The sequence below is a fragment of the Eptesicus fuscus genome, chromosome 22 (genome assembly GCF_027574615.1).
Source record: "Eptesicus fuscus isolate TK198812 chromosome 22, DD_ASM_mEF_20220401, whole genome shotgun sequence".
Classification (NCBI taxonomy): Eukaryota; Metazoa; Chordata; class Mammalia; order Chiroptera; family Vespertilionidae; genus Eptesicus; species Eptesicus fuscus.
In genome coordinates this window covers 1,083,031-1,110,727 of record NC_072494.1, presented here as the reverse complement: position 1 = coordinate 1,110,727, position 27,697 = coordinate 1,083,031, and the positions used below count along the sequence as shown (strand labels likewise).

Genomic DNA, 27,697 nt, shown 5'->3' with positions numbered 1-27,697 from the left:
TGAGGGCGAACCCGAAAAATAGGAGTCTGCTTATTACATGGCTGCAAGGTGCCTATTACAGACAGGCGACTAATCTTTATTTATTTTTTATTTTTATTTTTTTAAATATATTTTATTGATTTTTTTACAGAGAGGAAAGGAGAGGGATAGAGAGTTAGAAACATCAATGAGAGAGAAACATGGATCAGCTGCCTCCTGCACGCCCCCTACTGGGGATGTGCCCGCAACCAAGGGACATGCCCTCGACCGGAATCGAACCTGGGACCTTTCAGCCCACAGGCCGACGCTCTATCCACTGAGCCATCCGGTCAGGGCTCGACTAATCTTTAAAAGAGAGAGAGAGAGGTCTGTGGAAGGCACCGGCTACTGCGTACGGACCACTTCAGAATAACCCAAGGCCGTGCTCAGCCGCCGCTCAGAGGTCAACGCTGCGCGCTCACGGGTGATGAATGCACGCACGCTGCCCACGCCGACGGAAACGCTCCACACGGCCTCCCTCCTCCCGAGGAGGCGGAGGAGAACCGAGAAGAACCGCGCCGGCCTCTTACCGAATTTTCTGAGGCGGCGTCTTGCCTCGTGAACTACAGAACGGCATCGCTGGTGGGAAGGGCAGTCAGGGCCTCGCTGGTGGTGTAATTATTTCTGAGTGCCTGTCTCTAGCCACGCTGCCCCCCCCCCCCCCAGCGCAGGCACCGCCCCCGTACCAACGTCTTAGACCCGTGGTCGGCAAACTCATCAGTCAACAGAGCCAAATACCAACAGGACAACGATTGACATTCCTTTGGAGAGCCACATTTTTTAAACGTAAACTTCTTCTAACGCCACTTCTTCAAAACAGACTCGCCCAGGCCGTGGTATTTTGTGGAAGAGCCACACTCAAGGGGCCCAAGAGCCGCATGTGGCTCGCGAGCCGCAGTTTGCCGACCTCAGCCTTAGACCCTTGGTGGCACCCAGGTCCCCGGGAGCGGCTCGGCTCCAATTTTCCTCGTCAGGAGAGGGAGGCCCCTGATAGCTAGTCCGCAAGGCTGTGCCCTAAGGCAAGGAGATGGTCTCTTTCAGCCAGAACTTGCCCCGGGGAGAAACGTCGGGCGTCATCGCTCAGGCTGGCGCTCCGATGGCAACGCCAGGCCTGGCGCCCAGGGCAAGAGAGACAGCCGTGAGTCACTGCCATCACCGTCCTCGCTCTCTTATTCCCCCTCCGAGAAATGACAACGGAGCCGGGGAGGCGAGGCTGGTGTGGCTCAGTGGACAGAGCATCCGCCTGGGGACTGAGGGGTCCCGGGTCCGATTCCGGTCAAGGGCACAGGCCCGGGGTTGTGGGCTCGATCCCCAGTAGGGGGCGTGCAGGACACAGCTGATCCATGATTCTCTCTCATCATGGATGTTTCTCTCTCTCCCTTTCTCTCTGAAGTCAACAAAAAATATATATATATATTAAATATATTTTTATTGATTTCAGAAAGGAAGGGAAAGGAAGAGAGAGATAGAAACATCCATGATGAGAGAGAATCATTGATTGGCTGCCTCCTGCACGCCCCCTACTGGGGATCGAGCCCACAACCCCGGGCCTGTGCCCTTGACTGGAATCGAACCCGGGACCCCTCAGTCCCCAGGCGGACGCTCTGTCCACTGAGCCACACCAGATAGGGCAAAACATATCCTACCTAATAAAATAGTAATATGCAAATTGACCGCACCTTCACTACGCCCAAGCCACGCCCACCCGCCAAAAGCCACACCCACCAGCCAATCAGGGTGAGTATGCAAATTACCCAACAAAGATGACGGTTAATTTGCATATGCTGAGGGAGGGAGGAGTGAAGACTGAAGACAACTTGGAAGAGGGAGGAAAAGCAGAAAGCAAGGTGGCTGCCAGAGGGAAAGCCCGGGCGGGGCAGGGCGGGGGGGGAGGGGAGGGCAGTGGCGAGCGGGTGCAGGCGCGGTGGCTGTAAAGGCGGTGGCAAATGGGCTACTAGTATATGTATATATAAATATATATATATATATATATATATATATATATATATGTTTTTTTGTTTTTTTTTAAATGAGGGGCTGGCGGAGTCCCTGGAGGCCTTGAGGAGAGATGTGAGTGGCGTCCATTCGCAGGGGACGGCCTAAGGGAGCCTCCAGGTGATTGACACCCACCGCCCTCCATTCGGGGTTAAACAAACGCAGGCGGAGCCGCGGCCTCGGGATGACTGGAGGGGCGGGGACTCAGGACCTAAAACTCGCTTACACTTCGCAAGGCGTTTGAGTGATGCTGTCATGACTCAGCTTAAAATGTGAAGTCAGAACACGCCTGGCCTCCTGGCACAAGGTGCACACGGAACAACGTGCACACGGGACGGGACCAGCTGCTCCCGCTGTCCCGGGCTCCTGCACCTCCGTGGAGGTGGGTGCTGCCCGCGGTAAGCCGACCTGCCAGGTGGCCTGCACGCACGCCTGTGAGGCCCCACCACGCCCACGAGCATCCAAAGGGAAGCGTGTCTGGGGGCGTGGGCCTCACAGACAGCGTGGCGGATGCTGCCGAGAGCGACGCACGCCCACCACCAGCCCCGTCTGATCGCCAGGTTCAAACTCAAGGCTGGGTGTGGAGGGAACGGCCGCCTGGCGCTCCGACCCCCAGGCGTGCCCGCCGGCAGCCGGTTCCTCCCGGGCGTGGCGACCAGGCCTGGCGAACGGTGACCACGCCTGGCTGACGGTGGTGGCTGCCTCTTTGCTAACGAACAGCCTCGGCTCGGCACTGACATCTTCCATGGGAGCCACCGGGCTCAGGTGTTTTCATCGTCGCCATTGGAACTGAGCGCCGCCCAGCTCGTGTGCCTGGCACGGTGTTCGCGGACAGCACGGAGGCAGGTAGAACCCGGGATCGGGACGTATAAATAAAGCCTTGTGGTGTAGCTCGACGCAGAGGAAGGCGAGGACGTTATCTGAACGCTTTTCCGACACAGCCTCCGGAATCGAACGAATACCTACTTCCTCCGGCCGGCTAACTGATTCCTGGCCCTCCGAACCAGCAGGAAAATACAGCTCAGCCCGGCCGCGTGGCTCAGGGGTTGAGCGTCGACCTATGACCCAGGAGGTCAGGGTTCGATTCCCGGTCAGGGCACAGGCCCGGGTGACAGGCTCGATCCCCAGTAGGGGGCGTGCAGGAGGCAGCTGATGAATGATTCTCATTATTGAGGTTTCTCTCTCTGAAATCAATAAAAAAATATTTAAAAAAAGAAAAGACAGCCCTGATCGGTTTGGCTCAGTGGATAGAGCGTCGGCCTGTGGACTCAAGGGTCCCAGGTTCGATTCCGGCCCAGGGCATTACCTGGGTTGCGGGCACATCCCCAGTGGGAGGTGTGCAGGAGGCAGCTGATCGATGTTTCTAACTCTCCATCCCTCTCCCTTCCTCTCCGTAAAAAAATCAATAAAATGTATTTAAAAAATAAAATGAAAAGAAAACACAGCTAGCACACGGACCGGATCGCGTGTGTCGGAGCCGGCCCTCGCTCGGCGGGGAGGTGCCGGGAGCCCTGGCCCCGGGAGGGAACAGCCAGGCTGTCCTTTCCAGCTCGAGTTGCATTCGTCATTTCATTCCTGTTGTTATGACAACACTTTAAAAAGCAGCACTTGAGGCACTCAGCATTCCGGCATCTTATTATAGACCAGCGCGCAGCACGGGAGGGTGTGAGGCGCGGGCTCGCGGGGCCGTGCTCAGGGAGGGACCCGGCCGCCTCGGCCCTGGCCCCAGACTTGCTTTTTCTTTTTTTTCTTTTTAAATATGTTTTCGCTGATTTCAGAAAGGAAGGGAGAGGGAGAGAGGCAGAAACATCAATGACAAGAGAGAAGCACGGATCGGCTGCCTCCTGCACGCCCCCTCCTGGGGATGGAGCCTGCAACCCGGGCCTGTGCCCTTGACCGGAATCGAACCTGGGACCCTTCCGTCCGCAGGCCGGCGCTCTGTCCACTGAGCCACTCTGGCCAGGGCTGAGCAGGCATTTTTACGAGCTGGTTTTCTGTGGCGGGATCTGTTCGCTATCCGGTGAGCACCCTGCCGACCATCAGCTGCTCGAACGCCTGACTGTTGGGGGGGGGGGGGGGGTGCTGTCACTCACGCTGCGTGTTTCTCAGACCTCGTCGCGAGCCCCTGCGGCTGACCGTGCGCAGAGCTCTGACCGTAGGGGTGGCGTGCGAGCGAGTGGGACGCACAGAATTCGGAATGTGAACTAGGCCACGGCTTTCGAGAATGACAGGAACTCGAGCGTTTGGATCCGAGGAGGGAGGGGATTTTTTTTTTCGGCACCAAAAATATTTCACTGCCCCCTCCACCCCCCGGGGCAGATGCGCTCCAGCTGCTCCTCCAGGGGTATTCGGGCGACGAGAGACGGGGCGGCGGCGTGGACAGGTGGCTGGACGCGGACAGTCACTGCACCCCCACCCTCCGGCCGCCCCCTGGGTGACACCGTGCACAATGACTATTCGCAGCGAGGAAGGGCAGGGCCTGAACCCCAGTTACGCTCCTCTTGCTTCCGGAGTCAAAGCCAATGACCCCAGTGCGAGCATCTGCCATTGTCGGCGGCGGCGGCGAGAGCACGCTTCGGGTGACCCCTGGATACGTCACCTCTCCCCCGAGGCAGTGTCGCCCCCTCCCAGCTCTAACCAACTGAGGGCCTGAAGGTACTCAGTCTCAGAGATCGTCACGGTGTCTTTGTACAAGGCAGAGAGCAGCCGGCCAGTGTGGCTCCGTGGTTGAGCGTGGACCTGTGAACCGGGAGGTCACAGTTCGATCCCCTGTCGGGGCACGTGCCCGGGGTGCGGGCTCCCTCCCCGGTAGGGGGCGTGCAGGAGGCAGCTGGTCTAGGCTGCTCCTCTCTCATCGATGCTTCTATCTCTACCCCTCTCCCTTCCTCTCTCTCAAAAGATCAATAGAAACATTTTTTAACCATCGCAGTGGCTGCCGATGTGCCCGGAAGGCCTGGTCTCTGGGCCCGCACAGGGCGTCACGTGGTTCAGGGAGAGGGGACAACGCGGGCCAGGCCTTTCCACCGAACGTGGGGCCTACGTGCAGGCCTGGCTGGGTGGATCCGTGAGCCCCGTGGTCGGCAAACCGCAGCTCGCGAGCCACACGCGGCTCTTGGGCCCCTGGAGTGCGGCTCTTCCACAAAATACCACGGCCTGGGCAAGTCTATGTTGAAGAAGTGGCGTTAGAAGAAGTTTAAGTTTAAAAAATGTGGCTCTCCAAAGAAATGTCAATCGTTGTCCTGTTGATATCTGGCTCTGTTGACTCATGAGTTTGCTGACCACTGAGCTAGACCGTGAAGAAGCGAGACCAGCTCTTCCACGGAAAACCACGTGCGCCCGCACCCCCGCCTTCCAGCGCCCGGCTTCGGGCTGTCAGCTCACAGAGGGGAGCCGGGGGAGCCGGGGAGCCGGTGGCCTCTCCTGGCCGTGGCTGCTTTCGTCCCTCAGTGGGGACAGAGCCAAAAAAAAAAAAAAGACATCTGGAAAATATCTTAATGTGAAGAACCCACTTTGAGGATCTAAAAAAAACCCAAACGCAACCCTTAAAAAAGAAACACCACGTGTCACTCCACCCTAATTGGGCCAAAGGCCACCGTGACCCAGTCCCAGGGCGGCTGTGAGGGGAGGTCCTGGGAGCCCGGGGAGCAGGCCTGACCTTCCCACGTCATCACGGGCAGGTTTCCAGGCGCACAGCGCAGGCGCCAAGGAGCGCTGAGAGGAAACTGCCGGACCCGGGCTCTGGGACCGTGGCCGCCAACAGGCCGAGGGGGGGACGGACGGGGTGGGGGGGTGACGGACGGGGTGGGGGGGTGATGGACAGGGTGGGGGGGTGACGGACGGGGTGGGGGGGGGGATGGACAGGGTGGGGGGGTGACGGACGGGGTTGGGGGGTGATGGACGGGGTGGGGGCAGACCTCACCCGCTTGCTCCCCAGGATGGCATGGGTTTTGCTGCAGCGGCCACTTGAGTGACACCCTGGGCGGAGGGCAGGTGGGGTGAGGACACCCCCGTGCCAGCCTCTCGCAGCCTCACACGTGACCTTGGACGAGCCTCACATGTGACCTTGGACAAACCTCACATGTGTCCTTAGACAAACCTCACACCGTGACCTTAGACAAACCTCACACCGTGACCTTGGACAAACCTCACACCGTGACCTTGGACAAGCCTCACACGTGACCTTAGACAAACCTCACACCGTGACCTTAGACAAACCTCACACCGTGACCTTAGACAAACCTCACACCGTGACCTTAGACAAACCTCACACCGTGACCTTGGACAAGCCTCACGCTGTGACCTTGGATAAGACAGTTGACCTTTTCGCCTGTGCCCTAACTTGTGAAACCGGAATGCCCGTGTCAGGCCTGCCGCCACCACGGGGTTGCTCTGTGGCTTACGGGGACGATGGGTGTGCACGCGGTTGAAAACCGCGCAAACCCACAGAAACGCAGGTGCTATCACGCAGACCAGGGGTGGGTACGTCCGGCACAAATCATTGGGTCCCTGAGGCAGGAGGGTGAGTTAACCACGTGTTTGCCCAACGGACGGGCTAATCTGTACGGGGGTCCTTTTGTTTGGCCCGAGAATGATGCTCTAAATATCCAGATGGCCCTCGGCAGGAAAACGTTCCCCAGTCCTGACTGTTTTAAAAAATATATATATTTGTATTGATTTCACAGAGGCAGGGAGAAGGAGAGAGAGCAACATCCATGATGAGAGAGAATCACGGACCGGCTGCCTCCTGCACGCCCCACACTGGGGATGGAGCCCCAACCCGGGCCTGTGCCCTGACTGGGAATCAAACCCTGACCTCCTGGTTCCTAGATGGAAGCTCAGCCACTGAGCCGGGCCGGCTGGCGGTTCTCCGGTTTCAAGGACAAACGTAACCAGATGGAGCCCCCTGGGGACTCCCGGGCCCCTCCAGGGGGGGCAGGTGCTCCCAGGCCCCGGGATTAGGACGAGGGCGTTGGTGGGTCGGGGGCACCTCCACTAGCCCTGCTGTGTGTGCTTCCGTGTCTTCTGCTGTCGCGTCTCCTCGGACCACCGGGCTTCTGCGGCGGCTCCGGCTGGCTGTTCCCGCCCGCGGCGGCCTCATCCCGGGGCGGTCGCTTGTCCCGCCAGCAGGCAGCTTCCTGCTCGTGGACCGGTGTTACACGTGACTTTCCAAGTTGTTCTGGAAAATTGGAGCCGTCGCGTGTTTTCTCGGCCCTCCTGACACCCAACCCTTCCGTGAGCCATGCATGATATTCCCGTGTTGTCTGTGGCGGGGCCTGATGGTGTTCTCAGAGCTGCGTCCCCAGGTATCCCCCAACTCCTTCCACTTCGCCCACAGCATGAACCCGGTGAGAACCTGGTGAGGCGCAGACCGCTTCAAGGCGGCTGACACGCGGCCAATGACCGTGCGGAGTGGAAGCGGGGCCTTGCCGTGCGGGGGTCCCGGGTGGGGGCCCGTGTCCTGAAGTCCTTGCTCAGGGTAGTTGACCCGGAACCTCGGGGAGCGGCAGGGCGCCTGGTGAGAGTCACCCCCCGAGGCGGTGGGCGGGGGCAGCGGAGGCCGAGGCCACGCCAGGCGTCCCGAGCAGCACAAAGTGGGGACCTGGAGGCTGCACGGGAGCGGCCTCCTGGGGGTGTCAGGGCAGGAACAGAATGTTGGGGACCAGCTATAGTTGTAAGAGATGTCAATCAAGCTCTGAAGCTCTTCTTCTGATTAAAGAAGGCGCTTTCTAACCTGGGAACGCGGCCCCTCCCCACCCCGGAGCTGCCTGTTACCATGGAAAGATGAGCAACCTGTCGCGCAAACCAGAGCCGCCAGCCCTTTGAAGACCCCCGGCCCTTGCACGCCCACAGCCCTCTGAAGACCCCCGGCCCTTGCACGCCCACAGCCCTTTGAAGACCCCCGGCCCTTGCACGCCCACAGCCCTCTGAAGACCCCCGGCCCTTGCACGCCCACAGCCCTTTGAAGACCCCCCCCGGCCCTTGCACGCCCACAGCCCTCTGAAGACCCCCGGCCCTTGCACGCCCACAGCCCTTTGAAGACCCCCGGCCCTTGCACGCCCACAGCCCTCTGAAGACCCCCCCCCCGGCCCTTGCACGCCCACAGCCCTCTGAAGACCCTCAGCCCTTGCACGCCCACAGCCCTTTGAAGACCCCCGGCCCTTGCACGCCCACAGCCCTCTGAAGACCCCCGGCCCTTGCACGCCTGCAGCCCTCTGAAGACCCCCGGCCCTTGCACGCCCACAGCCCTCTGAAGACCCCCCCCCGGCCCTTGCACGCCCACAGCCCTCTGAAGACCCCCGGCCCTTGCACGCCCACAGCCCTCTGAAGACCCCCCGGCCCTTGCACGCCCACAGCCCTCTGAAGACCCCCGGCCCTTGCACGCCCACAGCCCTCTGAAGACCCTCAGCCCTTGCACGCCCACAGCGCTTTGAAGACCCCCCCCCCGGCCCTTGCACGCCCGCAGGCCTTTGAAGACCCTCAGCCCTTGCACGCCCACAGCCCTTTGAAGACCCCCGGCCCTTGCACGCCCGCAGGCCTTTGAAGACCCCCAGCCCTTGCACGCCCGCAGCCCTTTGCACAGCTCCAGCCCGTATTACCTGTGAACTGCCCCTTTGGCCACCCTTTTGCCTACTTCCCATGTAATCCCTGTCCTTTCACCCAGTATCAGCAGCTGACTTATGGGGGGGGGGGGCAGATTGCTGAGGGTGACCCGCTGACTGACGGTTACAGGAGAAGCACGGGTTCCAGGAAACTGTCCCTGAGAACCGGCTCCTTCTCGTGGGAGGCACGCCGTGCCCTTTGCGCCCATCTGTGTTGCTTTTGTGTTTGCAAAGGGCCCTCCCCCACAATCCTCCTCGGGGACAAGGACAGAGGAGACGCTGGAGAAGGGCGCCATTGTTCCTCGGCGGCCTCCCGACAAGGTGCTGGAGGAGGAAGAGGCCACCTCCGGCCCAGCGGTGAGGCCGTGGCACCGAACCCCGGAGACGCGTGGCACAGACAGGCAGGCGCTCGGAGACGGGCTTCTCCGTGCGCAGTGTGTGTGGCCGGCCCTCGCCGGGCCTGTCTCGCCACCGCCGCCGTCACTAACAGCCCAAGGTCGTCACGGGCCCTGCAGACCTTCCTCACTGTCCCCAGCTCACCCTCCTTCAGCGTCGAACCAGAAGCGAGGCTGCAGGCCGTGCCCAGTCGATGCCCAGCCCCGCGGACACCGTGAAGGACAGCACAGGAGCCCTGGGCCCACAGCGGGCGCGATCCTCCTGGTCTCCCGTGAGGACAGCCTCCCTCTCCTTCGTCTCCCGGCAGCCTCACACAGGCCCACGGGCGAAATGAAATCGTCGGCCACCCACTCGGCCTCTCCCCTGCCTCCGACCTCCTCGAGCCCCCGTTGCTAGAGTGACTGTCGTCCAATGCATCACCGGAACAGGAACACTTCTGCGTGAAATGGGTGCTAGCAATAATTACGCTGCAGCCCGGCCGGCGTGGCTCACGACCTATGAACCAGGAGGTCAGGGTTCAATTCCCAGGCAGGGCACATGCCTGGGGTTGTGGGCTCGATCCCCAGTGTGGGGCACGCAGGAGGCAGCTGATCCATGATTCTCTCTCCTCATTGATGTCTCTCTCTCTCTCTCTCTCCCCTTCCTCTCTGAAATCAATAAAAACATATTAAAAAGTAACGCACAGATAAAGAGCAGTGGTGTCCACACCCGGCCCGTGGCACATGGTCTGTCCAGAGCCCGAGAAAACCGGGGATAAAAACATCTACTATTTTTAGGGCCGGTTTCCGACCAACGTGGGACGAGTGTACGATGACCCAAAAACCGTGGCCAGTAAACCAGAGCGGGAGGACACGCGGATGCTGGACATGAATTCATTCAAGACACACACGTGTCCCGGGCTCAGGCTCGGCTCCCGCGTCTCACAGGCCGCGGGGGCCCGGGGGGAGGCTGCCATGTTCAGGGAAATGCGTGAGGAGCTGCGTGAGGATGCGAGTTTGAAGGCGGAGAGAAATGAGAAGGAACAGCCGCGTCCCCGGCTCCCTGCTGCACAGACTTCCTCCCGGGCACGGCGAGGTGCTCGCTCACCTGACAGCCGCGTGGGCCCCGCCCTCCTCTCGGCTCGCCTTTGGGGAACCGGTGACATGACGAGCTGCCGGCCTGTCTGTCCCTCCTCCCCCAGCCCCAGCCCCCCAATTCCCTTGCCTCCTTGTCTGCCTTCAGCTGTATTCTTTTCCGGCTGACTGGCCGCAAACACAAGCTGTCTATCTCCTCCCGCCCGAGGCGTCCTGCTCGGCAGATGAACGTAACCTCGGGAGGATCTGTCCGCGGCAGGGCCCCGGGCCGGGGAAGCCGGGTGGAGAGTCAGGTCTGGCCCAGCGGTTGAGCCTCGACCTATGAGCCAGGAGGTCAGGGTTCGATTCCCGGTCAGGGCACATGCCCAGGGTGGTGGGCTCGATCCCTGGTGTGGGGCGTGCAGGAGGCAGCCGATCCATGATCCTCTCCCATCATTGATGTTTCTCTCTCTCTCCCCCTCTCCCTTCCTCTCTGACATCAATAAAAGGTATTTTTTTTTTAAAAGAAAGGCAGGCCTGCCATTGCCCCGGGCACCCATGGTGAACACCCCAGCTCCCTCCCACCACCACCACTTCCTGCGAGAAGAGCAGGAAAGTGCTTTTAGATGTCTCGCTGCTTTTCAGAATGAAAACAAGACAGCTTTTACCCCCGCCCCCCCCCCCCGCACACACCCCCGCCCCCAGCGAATGCCCACACACACCCCGGGAACGCAGTGACAGCACAATGAAACACTGGCTTATAAACTCTTCACCCCGGGGGGCTGTGGGCTGCCGGATCCGAGCATGTAACACGTGTTCGGCGTATGCGTCACCCTCCTCAGCTACCTTTGTCTCTTGACACCAACGGGGGAGCCCAGAATCCGAGAATTAAACCAAAGCATAAGACAGGCGGCTGGTTCCATGGAGCAGTGGGCATTGGCTAGCATCTCGGCGGGGGGGGGGGGGGGGGGGCATGTTTCCATTGCGTGACCTCACACTTAGGGAAGGCTGCCTGGCCGTCATGGGGGGGGTGGGGAGGGGGAGGTTGATGGACTTCACGGCTCCAAAGAGGAATTTTGGTGTGAGTTTAGGTACCGACATCTCCGGACATAAAGGCTGCCTCCTTGCCCGGCTGGCGTGACTCAGGGGTTGAGTGAGCGTCGACCTATGAACCAGGAGGTCTCGGTTCGTTCCCGGTCAGGGCACAGGCCCGGGTGGTGGGCTCGATCCCCGGTGTGGGGCGTGCAGGAGGCAGCCGGTCCATGACTCTCTGTCATCATGGATGTTTCTCTCTCTCCCCCTCTCCCTTCCTCTGAAATAAATTTTAAAAAAGGCTGACCTCTTCCCAGCCTCCCTGGCTCTCCAGTCACCCTGGAAAGGGGCGGGTCTTTTCGGCTGGAGATCACTGTACTTTGCATCGGACGGGGTGGCAGGAGAGCATTTCTGCAGTTTGTGTCCAAGGCCTCAGAAGCCTGTGCCAGACCCTGTGTGTGCCCTCCCCCCGCCCCCCAGCGTGCTGTTTCTCTGTATTTATGCTGAAGATAACATGTGCTAAGCAAAGCCTCACGCTGGATTGTCAGAGGACGCGGGAAGCCACAGCAGTCGGGGGCTTTTGACAACGAGGAATACAGCATGGCTTCCCCGAACAGCCGCGGGTGCTTAGGTTCTCAGAGGTTGGGGAGCAGCAGACTTCCGGACAGACGGACACGCGGCCTCCCTGGGGGCAGCCATGACTTGGCAGGGTCTGCAGGGAAGGGGGCTGCCTGGGGAGGCTGACCCCGGGGCTGGGCTGGAGGAAGTGGGGGAGGGGGAGGCGTTTCCTCTGGCAGCTGTTACCCCGGGGGACACACCCCTGCAACTTATTCCTGCAGAAGTGCCCCCCACCCCCACCCAGCGCCTGGCTGCTGACCAGCTAACCCCAGAGCAGCCTCACGCTGCCAGTCCCTCAGGGTCCGGCCGACACCCCCTGCCTGTGACAGCGGCAGACCCAGTGGGATGGAGACGCAATGGGGTGGGGGTGGGTGTTCGGGGGCGAACTCAGAGGCAGGTCCAAAAGGCTGGAGGGGGGCAGGAGGGGAGCTCAGTGAGCAGGAATACTGGGGTGGGGGCAGGAGGGGAGAGAGACAGAGACAGAGGGAAAGAGAAAGAAATGAGGGGGTGTCAGGTACCACAGGGGTGAATGCCCACACCAGATGTCCAACCCCACAGACAGGGCCGAGTACAATTTCTCTGGGAATGGGGGTGACGATGGGTCGGTCCTAAACGTCAGCCTGCCCCCCCCCCCTCGACGGCCGGCGGCCTCCCCTAAATCTGCATGGCTGGAAGCGGGGAGCGGGGAGCGGGGAGCTGGGAGCAAAGCCGCCCCCGTTTTCTAAGACAATCATCCTCACTCAGCCTCCCAGGCGCACAGGGATCTCCAGGGAGAGAGCCAGCTGCCAATCTCCCCCTGCCCCCCCCCCATCCCCCCATCGCCTCTAATCAGCTGGTCCTCTCGGTTTTCCCGCCGCCCTCCTGCTCCCCGGGAGCCCTCCCCTCCATCAGCACCCGCAAGGCTGCTGCCCCCTCCGCACCGGGGGCTCCCGCTGGTCTAACCTCAGACAGCGCCCTCTCCCCTAAACCGGCCCTAAAAAGGAGGCGCTCTCCGCCCGCCCGCCCGCGGCTCAGGGCGTGAGCGGTGACCTACGAGCCAGGAGGTCCCGGTTCCATTCCCGGTCGGGGCACAGGCCCGGGTGGCGGGCTCGCTCCCCAGCAGGGGGCGTGCAGGAGGCAGGCGATCCCTGATTCTCTCTCATCATTGGTGTTTCTGTCTCTCTCTCCCTCTCCCTTCCTCTCTGAAATCCATACAAATATATAATAATAATAAAACGAGGCACGCTCCCTGCTCCCCCTTTCACCCCCAGGGACAGAGAGGAGGTGCGGTCTGGCAGTGACAGTTCCCCGGACCCCTCCCAGCCCTGGAAACTCGGGGCGCTCTGACCTCAGGTGCATCACCCCTCCCCCACCTTTCCAGACCCCGGTGGGCATCAGAGCGACGCCTTCTCCTCGCCCTCCTCCCCCGCCGCCACCCTGGGGTCCAGACACGCGGGGGAGAGCTCAGTCCCGGCGCCGGGGGCAGGCTCACACCGGGAGCCCTCCACCCCCGACCTCCACCCTGAGCCGGGCGCCCGGGCGCCTGCACCCCATGCCCCGGGCGCCTGCACCCCATGCCCCGGGCGCAGAGCTGGGGTCCTGGGCGTCTTCCACCGGCACTGCCTCAGGCTCCCCACCACCGTCTCGCCGGTCTCCCCACTTTCTGGGGCACCTCAGGTTTCCCCATTCCCCTCATTCCCCAGACACCTCAATACGGTCAGCGCACCCTTTCTAGGCAGCAACGTTGTGTCCCTGAGAAGGGTCGGACCCCGAGCCCCGCGGCGGGTGCGGGAGCCCAGGTCCCCACGGTGTGAGCCGGTCTGGGCGCCGGGAGGACCGCGGGGGAAGGTGCACGTACCTAGACAGGGCGACCCCTCCGCATGACAGGGACCCGGCTCCGGCGGCGGGCAGGCGGCTCGGGCCCCGCGCACAGCCCGCCCGGCTCGCAGACCAGGCGCTCGTCCCGGGCGCAGGGACAGCGGTCCCCTCACGGGTGCCAGGCGGGCCGCGCGGTGCAGCGGCGCCGGGGAAGGTGAGGGGCCGGCGAGCGCGGAGCTGCCGGCGCGCGGGGCGGGAGCGCGGGCGGTGGGGAGGCGGGAGCGCGCGCGCAGGGCAGGAGCGCGCAGGGCAGGAGCGCGCAGGGCAGGAGCGCGCAGGGCAGGAGCGCGCAGGGGGTGCGCGGGAGGGGGCGGGCGCGCGGGGGCGGAGCGCAGGGCGCGCGGGGGGCGGGGGCGCTCAAGGAGCCGGAGCACGGGCAGCGCGGGGGCGGGAGCTGGGGGCGCGCGGGGGCGGAGCGTGGGGGGCGCGGGGCGTTCGGGGGCGGGAGCCTGAGCGCGGGCAGCGGCGCCACCGCGCGGGCAGGGTCTGGGGAGGAGAGCGCTGCCTGCGGCGCCATGGGATCCGCTCCCTGCGCCCCGCTCCGAGGCTGCTCGGGCGCCTGGGACCCAGGGCGGAACCGCGCCCGGTGAGTGGCGGCGAGCACCTGAGGGAGAGGACGGAGACCCGCCCAGGACAGGCCCCCAGCGGCTGCGGTCCGGACTGGAGGCTGTGGGCGCAGTGCGGGCTGTGCAGGCGGCGGGGGCGGGGCGTGTGCGTGTGTGCTGTGCGTGTGTAACTGTGTGAGGTGTGAGTGTGTGTAAATGTGGGTGTGGTGCGTGTGGGGGGACAGCCCATTACACCCACCTTGCCAAGGCCAACACCTTCCCGGGGAGACGGGGTGTGGAAGGGGCGGGGCGGGGGGCAGGAGGCCGTGGAGGTGAGTCTAGATGCTTTATGGACAACACCCCCCTTTCGCATTCCTGTGCCCATTTCACAGATTGGAAAACTGATGCCCTGAGAGGCCAGGTAACTCGCCCCTGATCACCAAGGCGAAGCTGTTACCCAAAGTCAGGGGCGATTTAAAAACGCCAGGCTCTTTTGTTGTTGTTAATCCTCCCCTGAGGTATGTTTCCATTGATTTTAGAGAGAGTGGAAGAGAGAGGGAAACATACCCGAAGGAGGATGTGAGAGAAACACATCGATTGGTAGCCTCCTGCACGGGCCAGGGAGGAGCCTGTAACCGAGGTTGCCGTTGACCGGAATCGAACCCGGGACCCTTCAGTCCACAGGCTGTCGCTCTATCCACTGAGCGACACCAGTGAGGGCTCAATGCTCTTTTTACCACAGTGTGTTCCACCCCTCCCCCCAGTCTCCCCTGCGGGTGTCTAGCTGAGGCTTGGGAGTGAATGTGGGGGGCCGGGGACCCAGGGAGCCGTGACTCCTGCCTTCAGGTCATCTCACTCGCATCCTAGATTTGGGACGGAAGCTCAGAGGGAAGGAGGGGGTACAGTCCCCCAACACCCCTCGACCTGCCCCTGCAGGCAGGAAGGGCGTGGAGCAGGCGGAATATGGCGGTGAAGGCCCAGCACAGGGCCGCTTCCCTCGTTGGACGGGAGGCTCCTGGCTGTGGGGTCTGCTGGTGACCGGGACCCCATAGTTCCAGCACTGACCCTCCCCGGAGGCCAGGCAGCACAGCTCCACACAGCACGGCCTTTCCCGGGCCGTCCGGTCCCAATCCCGGAGCAGTGAAGTGGCGAACCCAAGGTCACAGCCACACGGCTCTTCGTTCAAACGCCTCCCCTGAAGTCACGGCCCTGTGTGTCCACGGAAGCTCCGGCTCCCGGCGCCCAGGGGGCTACCTCCCCCCCCCCCCACCCCGTCTCCTCTCTCCATTAGATGCCCTGCCCTCCCTCCAGGTCCCTCCCGATGCCGAAACAGGCGCCTGCTCTTCCCGAGCCTCACTCGCGGATCAGAGCACGCGAGGCCGAGGCTGAGGCCTGGGACCCTCGTCCGACCGGCGGGGAAATGACACCTGAAGCTTGCGGGGCGCGGGGTGTGGGCCGCACGGAGGCCCTGCTGGGAGACTCTACGGGGCTCTGACGCGGGAAAGGAACGGGCCTCCCGAAGGGACAGTTCACACAGGGCCTCCCGGCTGCCCGCGTGTCGGTGGGAATTGAGAGCTCTGAGAGCTGTTAATCCAGCACGCTCTCCTTCCGGCTCAGGAGGCAGGAGACCAGAGGCACACCGGGCGGAGGCCTCCCTCTCGCGGAGCCCGGAGGCGGGACGGCTCTGGACAAGAGGTGGGTGTCGCGGCAGCGGGGGTCCCTGGGCTGCGGGAGCTGTGGTGGTCTCTGGGGCACAAACAGTGTTGGAACGTCAGCAGCACAGGCTGGGGTTTCTGGCCGCCGCCGAAGCGATGCGCCTCTCTCTCGGGCGTTTTAGAAGCCCGTGTTGGGTTGGGGAGCGATTGGGGCTCCTTCGTGCCGCCCGCCGACCAGAGCTAGTGAACGCCGCGTGCAATTCGTGGGAAGGGCGGCCGGGGGGCGGCCGGGGGAGAGCTCCCCGTGGTGTGGCTGACGCGTCCTGCAGACGTGGCCAGGCCTTCGCTCCTCATCGCTCTGACCCACGTGCACAGCAGCTCCGCGCCTGGTGTGGAAACGCTCCTCTGCTCTGTGACCGCGCTCCGCACGCCTCCGGCCACCCAGAGGCCGGCCGGTTCCAAGCCTGCCAGTCCTGTCCCCGGTGGGCGCTCCCGCCGTCCACCTGCTCACATCCACTCAGCTCCGCTTGCCGCGCCGACCAGCCATCTTCCTCCCTTCATCCTTTTGGTTTTCTGACTTAGGACGTGGGTGAGCATCACCTGGAAGGAGTTAGACACCCCGCCCCCCCCTCCCCTGCCCTCCAGCGCGGAGTGAGGCTCCACATCGCTGTGCTCCCTCCCGGCAAGGCCAGCCCTGAGCCCGGCTGCCCTGCTCCGCGTCTGGGAACAGCTCGGGAGGCGTCTTGGACCCGGAGCTGGGACGCCTGGGATCTATGTTGGTTCTGCCCGTAGGAAACCCGGCGCAGACCCCGACCCCGGCGACCTCAGTGCCCTCCCTGCCCGAGGAGGGGTTTGCACCATCCGATCGATCGCCGGGCTTCCTTCCGGCTCTCACGTCTGACGGTCCCTGCGCCCGCCTTTTTGCTCAGGCCATTTCCGCTGCCCGGGAGGCCCAGCTGAGAACTGCCTGCCACTCTGCCCGCCTGCGGCGTCGGCTGGTGCCGGGCACTTTCACGCCGCCGTCCTCGGCCCCCTGTAGGTCCTGTGTCCCGAACGCAGACCCGATCTCGCACCTTCCTTCTGTCACAGCCGTGGGGGCCCTTCCCCTCCTTCGGGTATAAACGCCTTCGTGTCAGGAACTGTGCTTGGGGCCGCCTTGTCCCCTCTGGAAGGATGAGCGCGGGACAGGGCGCGGGACGGGGCGCGTGACGGGGAGGAATGAGCTACTCGGGCCCTGCGGCTCCCGCTGCCTCTCCTTTGCGGGAAGGGAAGGAGATCTGCCTGAATCGCAGCTGCACCTGCGGAAGGATGTGCCTCCCCCGCCCGCCCCCGGCCCCCCGGGTCTTGCTCGGGTTCTGAAGGGCTGGGAGCAAACCCCGTTGTCCTTGGCTGTGTCTGTCGGTTGGCGCAGTCCCGTGGGCGCTGCCCAGCTCACACCGGGAGGGTCTCCGGAGGCTGCGCCAAGCCAGAGAGCGATGGAGAGAACCAAGGCGCTGAACCCGCCCGAGGAATCGGGCGCGGGGCAGTGTGGACACGGGCACCAGGCTCCTGGGCTCCGTGCGCAGCCCTCACCTTCGGCTCCGGGTGTTTAGAAGGCGGTGACCTCTGCCAGGCCTGGAGACCGTTCGATGCCCTGCTGGCTTCGGGCCCAGTGCTCTGTGCCCGCCAGTCACCCCTTCCCAGCCCACACTTCCCCCCACTGCCAGGCATTCTCTGCGCAGTCAGGCCCCCCTGGGCCCGGCAGAGAGAGCCCACCGCTCACTCGGCCCCCAGGCCTCTTCAGGAGCAGGCACCCGCCCGGCCGCCTCCCCTCCGCCCTGGTCTGCTCACACACTCTCCTCGTCAGCTGGAGAGGGGCTGTGACCCGGGACCGGCACCATCACCCTCCGAAATCAGCCCGAAATCAGCCCGCCTGCCGGATCACCGAGTTGACAGTGAATACATTACTCCCCCTCCCCCAAGCGTCATCTCCTGTCACGTTCAAAATAGATAAGAGGGCTGAGGCCGCTGGAGGCGAACACTCACAGCCACCGTGACAAAGGCAAGGGCTTTGGTGTAAGCAGATCTCCAAAGAGAGCACCCCGTCCCAGCCTTCCCCCCGATCCTGCCGCGCTTCCTCAGCGGCAGCAGGAAGAGATGGAGACGGCCGGGGGACAGATGGCCTGGCTCTCCCTGACCCTCCGGGGCTCCAGGGGAAGATGAACCGGCCACCTGCTCCGAGCCCCAGGCCGTGGAGTCAGGATGGCGCTGTCCTCCTCTCAGCCCTGGGGGCCGCGTTCCAGGAGGGAGCCAAGTTCCACAGCTGTGGGCCGCGTGCCCCGCGTGTCGGATCCTAATGCACAGACAGGCCGACCCTTCTCCGCTCACACTGGGCCCTTGTCCGCAGAGACGCACGTTCAACTCACGGCCTGCTGGGATGCAACTGTTCGGCTGTTGCGGGGTCTGGAGAGTGACTGGTGGGTGCAGATGCCCTTTCCGTGGTTTTCGAGGATAAAAGGGACTCCCGGGAAGAGCCCTGTCCCCCGGGGTGAGACTAAAGGGAAGTGATGGAACGTCGCTTGGGGCAGTGGTCGGCAAACTCATCAGTCAGCAGAGCCAAATATCAACAGTACAACGATTGAAATTTCTTTGGAGAGCCAAATTTTTTAAACTTAAACTTCTTCTAACGCCACTTCTTCAACATAGACTCGCCCAGGCCGTGGTATTTTGTGGAAGAGCCACACTCAAGGGGCCAAAGAGCCGCATGTGGCTCTCGAGCCGCAGTTTGCTGACCACGGGCTTGGGGGATCCGACGTAAAATGAGAGCAATGTGCCGGCTGCTACTTCTTGACTGTTGAGCGGATGTGTGACTGAGGGGGGCTGATCCGTCTCCCCGTCTCCCCGGGGAAGGGAGAAGCAGAGGGAGTTTAGCCGAGGGATCGACACCCTGCCTGCTTTCTATGGGGAGGAGACACCAGAGGTTCTTCCGGCTGCGACCCCTCGGCTGTCCGGCCTGGGAGCACAAGGGCGAGATGGGCAAGCAGCTTAACTCGGCGAGCACAGCATGGGATGCGGGAGGCCGGGTCGGGGTGGAGAGCCGTGGGGATGCCTCCTCCGGGAAGCCCGCCGGGATTACCCAGCCCTCCGTGTTTGCGAGCAGTGTGCCCTGCATTCTTGAACTCCCGGCTCCACGGACAGCCCGTGTAGGTTGGACAGCCCAGTCCCCGTGAGCTGGAGTTAAATCTGTGAATGGTTTTCACTTGGGAATATGCTGCTGTCACGTCAGCATTTCATCACACGCGTCTGGAATGCCCACTGTTCTGGGCACTGGCGGGGGACCTCCTGGATCACCCCTATTTATAGCTGCACTGCAGGCTTCACTGTCCCAAACTGGCCTCCCGAGCCCCCAGCGCCCCCACTCCGCCCCACCCCCACCCCCACCCCCACGCCTACCCCTGCAGCAGGCTCCAGTCAGTATCAGGCCTCTGAGTCCCACCACTCGCTTCTGGATTATCCCAGCCGTCTCCTCACTGGCCTCCCTGCTTTTTATTTTTATTTATTTTTATTGACTTCAGAGAGGAAGGGAGAGGGAGAGAGAGACAAACATCAATGATGAGAATCATGGATCGGCTGCCTCCTGCACACCCCACACTGGGGATGGAGCCCGCAACCCGGGCCTGTGCCCTGATGGGAATCGAACCGGTGACCTCTTGGTTCCTGGGTCGATGCTCAACCGCGCAGGCACACCTGGCTGGGCAGGCCTCCCTGCTTTTGCCTCTTATGCCTCCTCTTCATTTCCAAGACAACAGCCAGAATGTTCTCTTTGAAAAGCAGATCAAATCACGTCACTTTGCTCAACACCCACCCATGACGCCCACGGAGCAAAACCCAGATCCTTACAGCGGACCAGAACCTCTGGGCTCTCAGCTTCTCCCTCTGCGCGCTCACATCACACCACGACCACGCCGGTTCCCTGGCCCTTTCTGGAACATTCTGCCCCCTGGCTCAGTGGTTGAGCATCAACTTAGGAACCAGGAGGTCAGGGTTCAATTCCCTGTTAGGGCACATGCGTGGATTGCATGTAGGAAGCAGCTGATCAGTGATTCTCTCTCATCGATGTTTCTATCTCTCCCTCTTCCTTCCTCTCCAAAATCAATATATATATATATAAACAATGGAACTACAAACACCACTAGAGGGGACATTGCCAAGATTTCATTGAAAATCTTAATTATCAATTACTGTCTTAAATGCCGTAACATATATAACATTCAAATTCCAGTGGATGTTATCTTAAAATTAGAAACATGTGAACAAATAGAGATGGGCAGGCAGTAACTGTGGTGTGTTTACTGTCAGTAAATATTTACCCAGGAAATAGGGTTCTATGTTGTTACAGATACTGTTAAAGATACAATTCTTCCCCTCCAGCATGCCCGACCAAGGCAAGGGGGCTCCCCACAGGAAAACTGCCGTAGCCGGAATTACTCTTCAATACTCAGAGAATGCTCAGGGGGAGACCAGATTGGTGAGAGCAACGAGAAGTGGGTAGGAAATCCGGTACTTTCTGTGCCAAGCGATGGGCTGTTCTGAGACCGGCCTGGGTCACAGGAGGCGATCGGGTGGCAGCCGGGCTGGTTAATGCGTGAGCAGGCGCACCTCCACGTTCTCAGGAAAGCACGTCCTGAGCGGGCTCAGTAGCTCTGCTCCTATCAGCCGCGTCTTTGTTAATCTCGGGCCGGGAGTAGAAGAGGGGGGTTGTGTAGACACGGGGGGCTGGGACGCGGAGAAAATCACCGTTAAATAGTAACCGCCACCTGTGCAGTCACCCCTTAATGGTTTCCATCGTCTTATACCTTCTCTCCTTTAACCTCCTAGTGACTTTTCACTAGGGCGATGACCATCACCACAGTCATCCTCTTCATCACATCACCATCACCACCATCACTACCATCACTACCACCATCACCATCATCACCATTATCAACATCATCACCACCATCACCATTGTCATCACCATCACCATTATTATTATCACCATCATCACTATCATTACCACCATCACTACCACCATCACCATCATCACCATTATTATCATCACCATCATCATCACCACCATCATCACCATCACCACTATCACTGCTATCACCATCATCATCATCATCATCATCATCACCACCATCACCATTGTCATCACCATCACCATTATTATCACCATCATCACCATCACTACCACCATCACCATCATCACCATTATTATCACCACCATCATCACCATTATCATCATTATCATCACCACCATCATCACCATCACCATCACCACTATCACTGCTATCACCATCATCACAGTCGCCACCACCATCATCATCATCACTATCACCATCACCCCCACCTCACCCCGTCCTCATCCTCATCACCATCGTTACCATCACCTCCATGTGGCAGATGGAGCTTCTGAACGTTAGGTAATTTGCCTTAAACTACCAGCAAGTTGAACTAGGTCTTTTGAGTCCAAATATTTTTCTCTTTGTGCTAGGCCACCTTCCCGTCCCCCTTCCCCCGCCCCTCCCCCCGACTTTGGAAGTCTGAATGATGAACACCCAAGATTTAAAAACAGTGGTGGCTCTCGGACTTTTGTGTGCCAAGTACGCAGAACAGCAGCCCGGCGGGGAGAGGGGTCTGCCCTCGCGGGGAGTGGTCTGCAGAGCGAGCAGCCCGTTTTTCCCGCGGGCTGCAGATGCAGGTCTTTCCAAATAGTAACGTCTTCTGGGAAAGCGTTATATTGAGATTTACGTCTCTAATTTATTCTTCAGTTTTTAGAGGTGCTAATGGAGTTAGCCCACCCCAGAGACGCCCTTGGCGCCTCCAGCACATATACCAGCTCCTGGAGGAGAGCGTTGCCCGACGTCACAGTCCTGTGATTTATCCGAGAGCGGCCGGAGCGCCGCCCCGGAGCCATGTCTGCGTGTTAGATTCCCTGGCGCGCAGCTCTTCAAATTCCATTCTGTCGGCTCGTGGCGCGGTTATAAATAGGAAGAAAAACCCCCGTCCCCGCAGAGAGTGCGTCGGGCTCTCCTCGCGCTCCGTGTCCTGAATGCCAGTCCGCAGAGAACAAAACGTCCGTGCAGCTGCGCGGCCGGCGGACTCAGCGTCTGACCCGAAGGTCACTTTCTCCTGTTTCTTGGCTCGTTACTGCTGTCACTGAACCGACAGTTTCTTTTTTTAAAATGCATTTTTATTGATTTCAGAGGGGAGAGAGACATCAATGATTAGAGGGAATCATAGATCGGCTGCCTCCTGCACGCCCCCTACTGGGGATCAAGCCTGCAACCCAGGCCTGTGCCCTGACCAGAATCGAACCCAGGACCCTTCAGTTCGCAGGTCCATGCTCTATCCACTGAGCCAAACCGGCTAGGGCTGCATTGATTTTTAGAGAGTGGGAGGAAAGTGGAGGGGGGGGGGGAAGAAAGAGAGAGAGAGAGAAGCATTGATGTGAGAGAGACACATCTATTGGCTGCCTCCTGCACATGCCCCAGCCGGGGCCGGGGATTGAGCCTGCAACTCTGGTCCATGCCCTTGACCGGAATCCAACCGGGGACCCCGCAGTCCGAGGGCCGGTGCTCTACCCGCTGAGCCACACCAGCCAGGGCTCTGCTTTCCTTTTGGGACCTGAGACGGTCACTTCCGTCGGACTCGGCCAACACCTTTTCCGTCTTTAAAATCTCTTCTGAAGTCAGCTGGGCTGTGAAGATCTCTGCTGAGCATCACAGCTGCTTGGCAGTCGATCAAGAGGCAGCATCTAGCCGCCCGACACTCTCGAGGCGAGCCCGCCGCCACTGGGGAGCACGGGGATGCGGGCGGTGAGCGAGAAACTTTCCTCGTCGGTGGGGACGGTGCCTCGCGGACGCCAAGTGGCTTCCATCGGAGGGAAGGGCAGAACGCCAGCGTGTTTCCCCGTGTTAGTCATCACAACGACACGTGTCTTTGTCCTCAAGAACATGGCTTTGGCTCACGTGCGGCACATGCTCCCCCCTTCCCGCCCCGTGGACCCTGTGTTCAGTGCGCCGCGTCCCGTTCCTGAAAGGACGGTGCTGGCTGCTCGTGGAGGCCCGGAGGAGCGTCCAAAAGGTTTCATCTGTGATGTTGGGCCCCGTTGGGCCCTGGCTGATCTGAACAGGTCGCCGTGAGGTCACGGTGGACGCGGCGCGGAGCCCGCGGAGCTGTGAGCCGTGTGCTATTTTAGTTTGTGCCCCTGGAATGACACCGGCGCTTTGGCACCGGGCAGAGGCGGCCTAGACGTCGTCGGTGGGAAGGAATCCCAGCCCGAGGCCCCAGGCATGAATTACTGCGGGGGGGGGGGGGGAGGGGGGGGGGGGCCGTGTCTGCTCCCAGACCCCGCCACAAAGAACGCAGGGGATGACTGCCAGCCACAGCTTTTGTCCAGGCCTGCGGGGGCGGGGCGGTTCCCAGGCACCTTGGCAAACCGTGAAAGCAAAGAGCGAGCAGCGTTTTCCACCCGGGAGCCGCGCAGCCTGTCCCTGCCCCTCCTCCAGCCGATACTTGGGTCCAGCCCAGCGATGGGTCTGCGAGGGGGACGGCATGGCTGAGCAGGCGCTATCGTCACACGAGGTGAAACGCAGCCTCGGCCAGCGCGCCTGCACTTCTCATCCTGTTCCTAGAGCTGCGCTTAACCGTCTGAACGGGTTTTGTACATAATCTTAATTTAATCTGCTCTTACTTTGTTCCTTTTTTCTCTTTTTTTAAAAAAAAATGTATATTTTTATTGATTTCAGAGAGGAAGGGAGAGGGAGGGAGGGAGAGAAACATCCGTGATGAGAGAGAATCATGGATCGGCTGCCTCCTGCACGCCCCCTACTGGGGATCGAGCCCGCAACCTGGGCCTGTGCCCTGACCGGGAATTGAACCCTGACCTCCTGGGTCCTAGGTGGACACTCAACTCCTGAGCCACGCCGGCCAGGGCTCGATCCCCAGTAGGGGGCGTGCAGGAGGCAGCCGATCCATGATTCTCTCACATCACTGATGTTTCTCTCTATCCCTCTCCCTTCCTCTCTGAAATCAATAGAAACGTATTAAATTCTTAAAAAAGAGCCGTCTCCCTGATTGTGACCGTTTTCTAACCGGCTTGATGGTGCTGCTGTTTAGAGAGCAAACCCGTGTGTGTGTGTGTGTGTGTGTGTGTGTGTGTGTGTGTGTGAGAGAGAGAGAGAGAGAGAGAGAGAGAGAGAGAGGTGGTGGTGGTATGTGTAAATAAACACTGGGTTTCTGGGGGCAGGTGCATCCCAGCTTCTCTCTAACCACAGGCACCTCCTCCCCGGCCGAGAGCAGAGCCACACCCACGGCCTCTCCGTTCTGTCCCCCAACATCCTCTCTAACCACAGAACACAACAGCGGCGGCAAACAGGGCCTCGGAGAGGCCGTTAAAAATGCGTCTTTGTGAGCTCACTCCTCTGCCCCTCCCCAGATCGTCACGCGGTTCGTACATCGGAATGAATTTGTTTTCACTTTGAACCAAACGGACCTGCATTTGCAACCCCAGCCCCTTCAGGGGGACGTCCTTTAGACCGTGTCCACTCCAAGGACACAGGGTTGCCTTAGCAACAGGCTCCTGGGCACTTATCTTCCCTTGTGGGGAGGAAACTCTGTGCCCACCGCCTCTTGTGCTCTCAGGCGCCTCAGAGCCGAAGGCCTGCAGCACCTAGGCCTGTGGGTGCTCACCTAGGCCGGTGGGTGCTCACCTAGGCCTGTGGGTGCTCACCTAGGCCTGCGGGTGCTCACCTAGGCCGGCGGGTGCTCACCTAGGCCTGTGGGTGCTCACCTAGGCCTGTGGGTGCTCACCTAGGCCTGTGGGTGCTCACCTAGGCCTGTGGGAGCTCGCCTAGGCCTGTGGGTGCTCGCCTAGGCCTGTGGGTGCTCACCTAGGCCTGCGGGTGCTCCCCTAGGCCGGCGGGTGCTCACCTAGGCCTGTGGGTGCTCACCTAGGCCTGTGGGTGCTCACCTAGGCCTGTGGGTGCTCACCTAGGCCGGTGGGAGCTCGCCTAGGCCTGTGGGTGCTCACCTAGGCCTGTGGGTGCTCACCTAGGCCTGTGGGTGCTCACCTAGGCCAGTGGGTGCTCACCTAGGCCGGTGGGTGCTCACCTAGGCCTGTGGGTGCTCACCTAGGCCGGCGGGTGCTCACCTAGGCCTGTGGGTGCTCACCTAGGCCTGTGGGTGCTCACCTAGGCCTGTGGGTGCTCACCTAGGCCTGTGGGTGCTCACCTAGGCCTGTGGGTGCTCACCTAGGCCAGGGGGTGCTCACCTAGGCCGGCGGCAGAGCACCTAACCGGGGCAGGGGGACAGGGGGTGGGGAGGGGAGGGGGTGGAGGTCCTGGGAGGTGCAGTCTGATGTGTGGGGAGGCGCGATGTGGCTCTGGGAACCGACTGCACACGCGCCAGGTGTCGGCTTTACAAGTTTCTCCTCCGTCTTTGGAGACTGAGTTCGAGGAGAGCATCGGTCTGGACAGTAGGAAGCAGGTCGCAGGGGAGGTGGCAGCAGGGCCCTGGGCGGAAGCTGGTTTGGAAAGGTCTCTACAGCCCAACAGGGAATCGCTGCCCCCACGGGCGTCCCTGAGGTTCGGAAAGTTAAATACGAGGGTCAGGTCGCATAGGTCGTGCGAGGCAGGAGAATTGGGATCTGAATCTTGTCTGACGCCCATGAACGCTGCGGGGGGGGGGGGGGGGGGGGGGGGGGGGAGCGAGCATGCACTCCAGGCTCCAGGGGGCTCCTGGCTGCCATCTGACCTCTGGGGTTGGGTGGGGCGCACACAACCCGCAGTGCGAGCGTCCGTCTGCAGGCGGCGCCCGGTAGCACCGTCGCTGGATGTTACCCAGAAACCCCTTTGGGGAAGGAAGTGCCGACCTCGGCTTTGGGCCCTGGTTGTGGCCGTTTTGTTCTAAGCCCCGAAGGGGAAACACCTCCGACGGAACAACGGACCCTCAGGTCCAGCTGCAGGAGAGACCGGTCAACAGAGTCGGCGACAGGAGAACCGGAAACAGCCGGAGGCCGGAGGTGTTCCTCGGCCTCACTGACGCTCCTGTGACCAAGCCCACACCCCGGACCACACCCCGGATGCACGGGTTTCTGAGGCGAGAACAAAACATCGGACAGACAAGCAGACGCCGATCGTGGTGACAGCCCGCACGACGCGATGGCGAGAGGGTCTCGGGCGCATCGGGGCCTGGACGCCCCTGCGGCGGGCTGCCCGCGAGGGGGAGGCCCGGCGTGCTGGGGCTCCGTGAAACGCCTTCACAGTTTCTGAAAAAGCACCGGGGGTGGGTTCTCCGGGAAAACCGCCCACGTGTGAGGCCCCGAGTCCGAGCACAGACCGCTCCACGGAGCCCTGGCCTGCCCCGTGCCAGGCAGCATTCGCAGACCACGCTGTGATGACCAGTTAGCACTGAAAGTCACCCCCCGGGGGCCGCACCCCGCTCCCCGGCTGCCTGAGGGGAGCAGGGACGTAGGAGGCGAAGCCCGCGGTGCTGGCCGGCAGGTGGGTGGGTGGGTGTCCCGCCGCAGATCCCCGCCTGGGAGCAAGAGGGCGAGGCAGGGAGAGGAAGAGTGAGGGAGAGATCCGGAGGGGAGCGGCGGGTGTGCAGGTCAGAGCCGGAGGGTTCCCCGGAGAACCCCCTGGTCCCCGCGTGCACCTGCCCCTCGCAGCCCTGCTGGGAGCTCCCGGCCGGCGCCGGACCCACCGCACAGAACCCACCGCACAGAGGAGGCGGCGGGAGAGCCAGTCCTATCCTCCAAGCTAAACTCAACCCCACGCAGTCATGACCCAAAGCAAAGTCCGCGTGGAACCGTGCGCTCCCTCGCCCTCGCTCTGCCGTGCCTTCCACGGGCGCCTGGGTCGGTCGGTGCCGCCACGCCACCCGCCGTCCCGTCCGATGCACCCGAGGTCCCGGGTCCCTGCCCAGCCCGGTCAGCATGGCTCCTGCCAGGAAGACGCGCTTACCTTCCCCGAACACGTCCTCCTCCTCCTCGTCGCCCAGGAACTCCCCGGGGTCCGGAGACTGCATCCTGCGAGGTGGTCGCGCCCGTGGCAGGGCCCGCGTCGCAGCTGCAGCCCTGGCGCCCCAGCTGCCAGTGCCCGAGCGGCTTCCTTCCCGTTGCCTAAGCCCCGGGGAGGGCAGCTTCCGCCTCAGCCCAGAAGGCAGCCTCCTGCGTGGGCACGGCCCCCGCCCCCCCCCCCCCCGGAGCCTTATGGAGCCTGCATCCCAGGAGGGGCGTTCCCAGCCCCCCCCCCCCCGAGAGGCGGGAACGTTCTGGAAGGGGGCTGCAGAGCCGGGGGTCCCCACCCAGAGCCCGCTCCCCGGCGGAGCGCGATGAGGTCTGTTAAACGCCGCACTTTCACATCGTCCTACAGAGGAAGGCGGGCCGGGCCGTGTGGGGATCGGACACAAAGCGGGTGATGAGAGAGAGGGGCTCACGTTTCTGTCCCCGCTTCAGTGACAGTGTGTCTGCCAGCACCCGGAGGGGCCCGGCTCTCTCCGCACGAGGCGCCTGGGGCCTTCTCCCGTGCACACGTCTGGAAAGACGGGGCGACGCTGACACCCGGTTTCACACGCAGCCAGGCCCTTCCTGGGTCCGTTAAACCGGTGGCCGACACCAAGACAACTGGTTTGGGTCAAGCCACGTCCGGGCCACAGTCCTGGCCCGGTCGGATGCTGCAGACTTGACGGCTAAAGGAGACGATGGGACCAGTAGGCAGCCCCCCCCCCCCCCCCCCCCCGCCCGAGGAGTAGCCCTGAGCGTCGGGGAGAGGGCGGGCAGTGGCACCACCGCAGCCGACGCCGAGTGCTGAGTTCTGGGTGGCTGTTCAAGCCCAAACCTCCGAGGGGCCCTGCAGCTTCGTCCGGGGTTCCCAGGCCCCGCGGGCGGGGAAACCGCGGGCGGG

The 27,697-nt window shown here is 61.9% G+C and overlaps 1 protein-coding gene across 3 annotated transcripts in view; it reads right to left on the bottom strand.

Annotated features, from left to right (window-relative positions):
* RIPOR2 (RHO family interacting cell polarization regulator 2) overlaps window positions 1-26,902 on the bottom strand; it is a 64,681-nt gene extending 37,779 nt beyond the window's left edge. For all 3 annotated transcript variants that reach the window (XM_054711774.1, XM_054711775.1, XM_054711776.1), the window contains exon 1: window positions 26,756-26,902. In XM_054711774.1, the coding sequence (XP_054567749.1) occupies window positions 26,756-26,819 (64 nt within the window). In that variant the 5' untranslated portion in view covers window positions 26,820-26,902. The remainder of the gene's footprint in view (window positions 1-26,755) is intronic.
* Window positions 26,903-27,697: the final 795 nt, after the last annotated feature.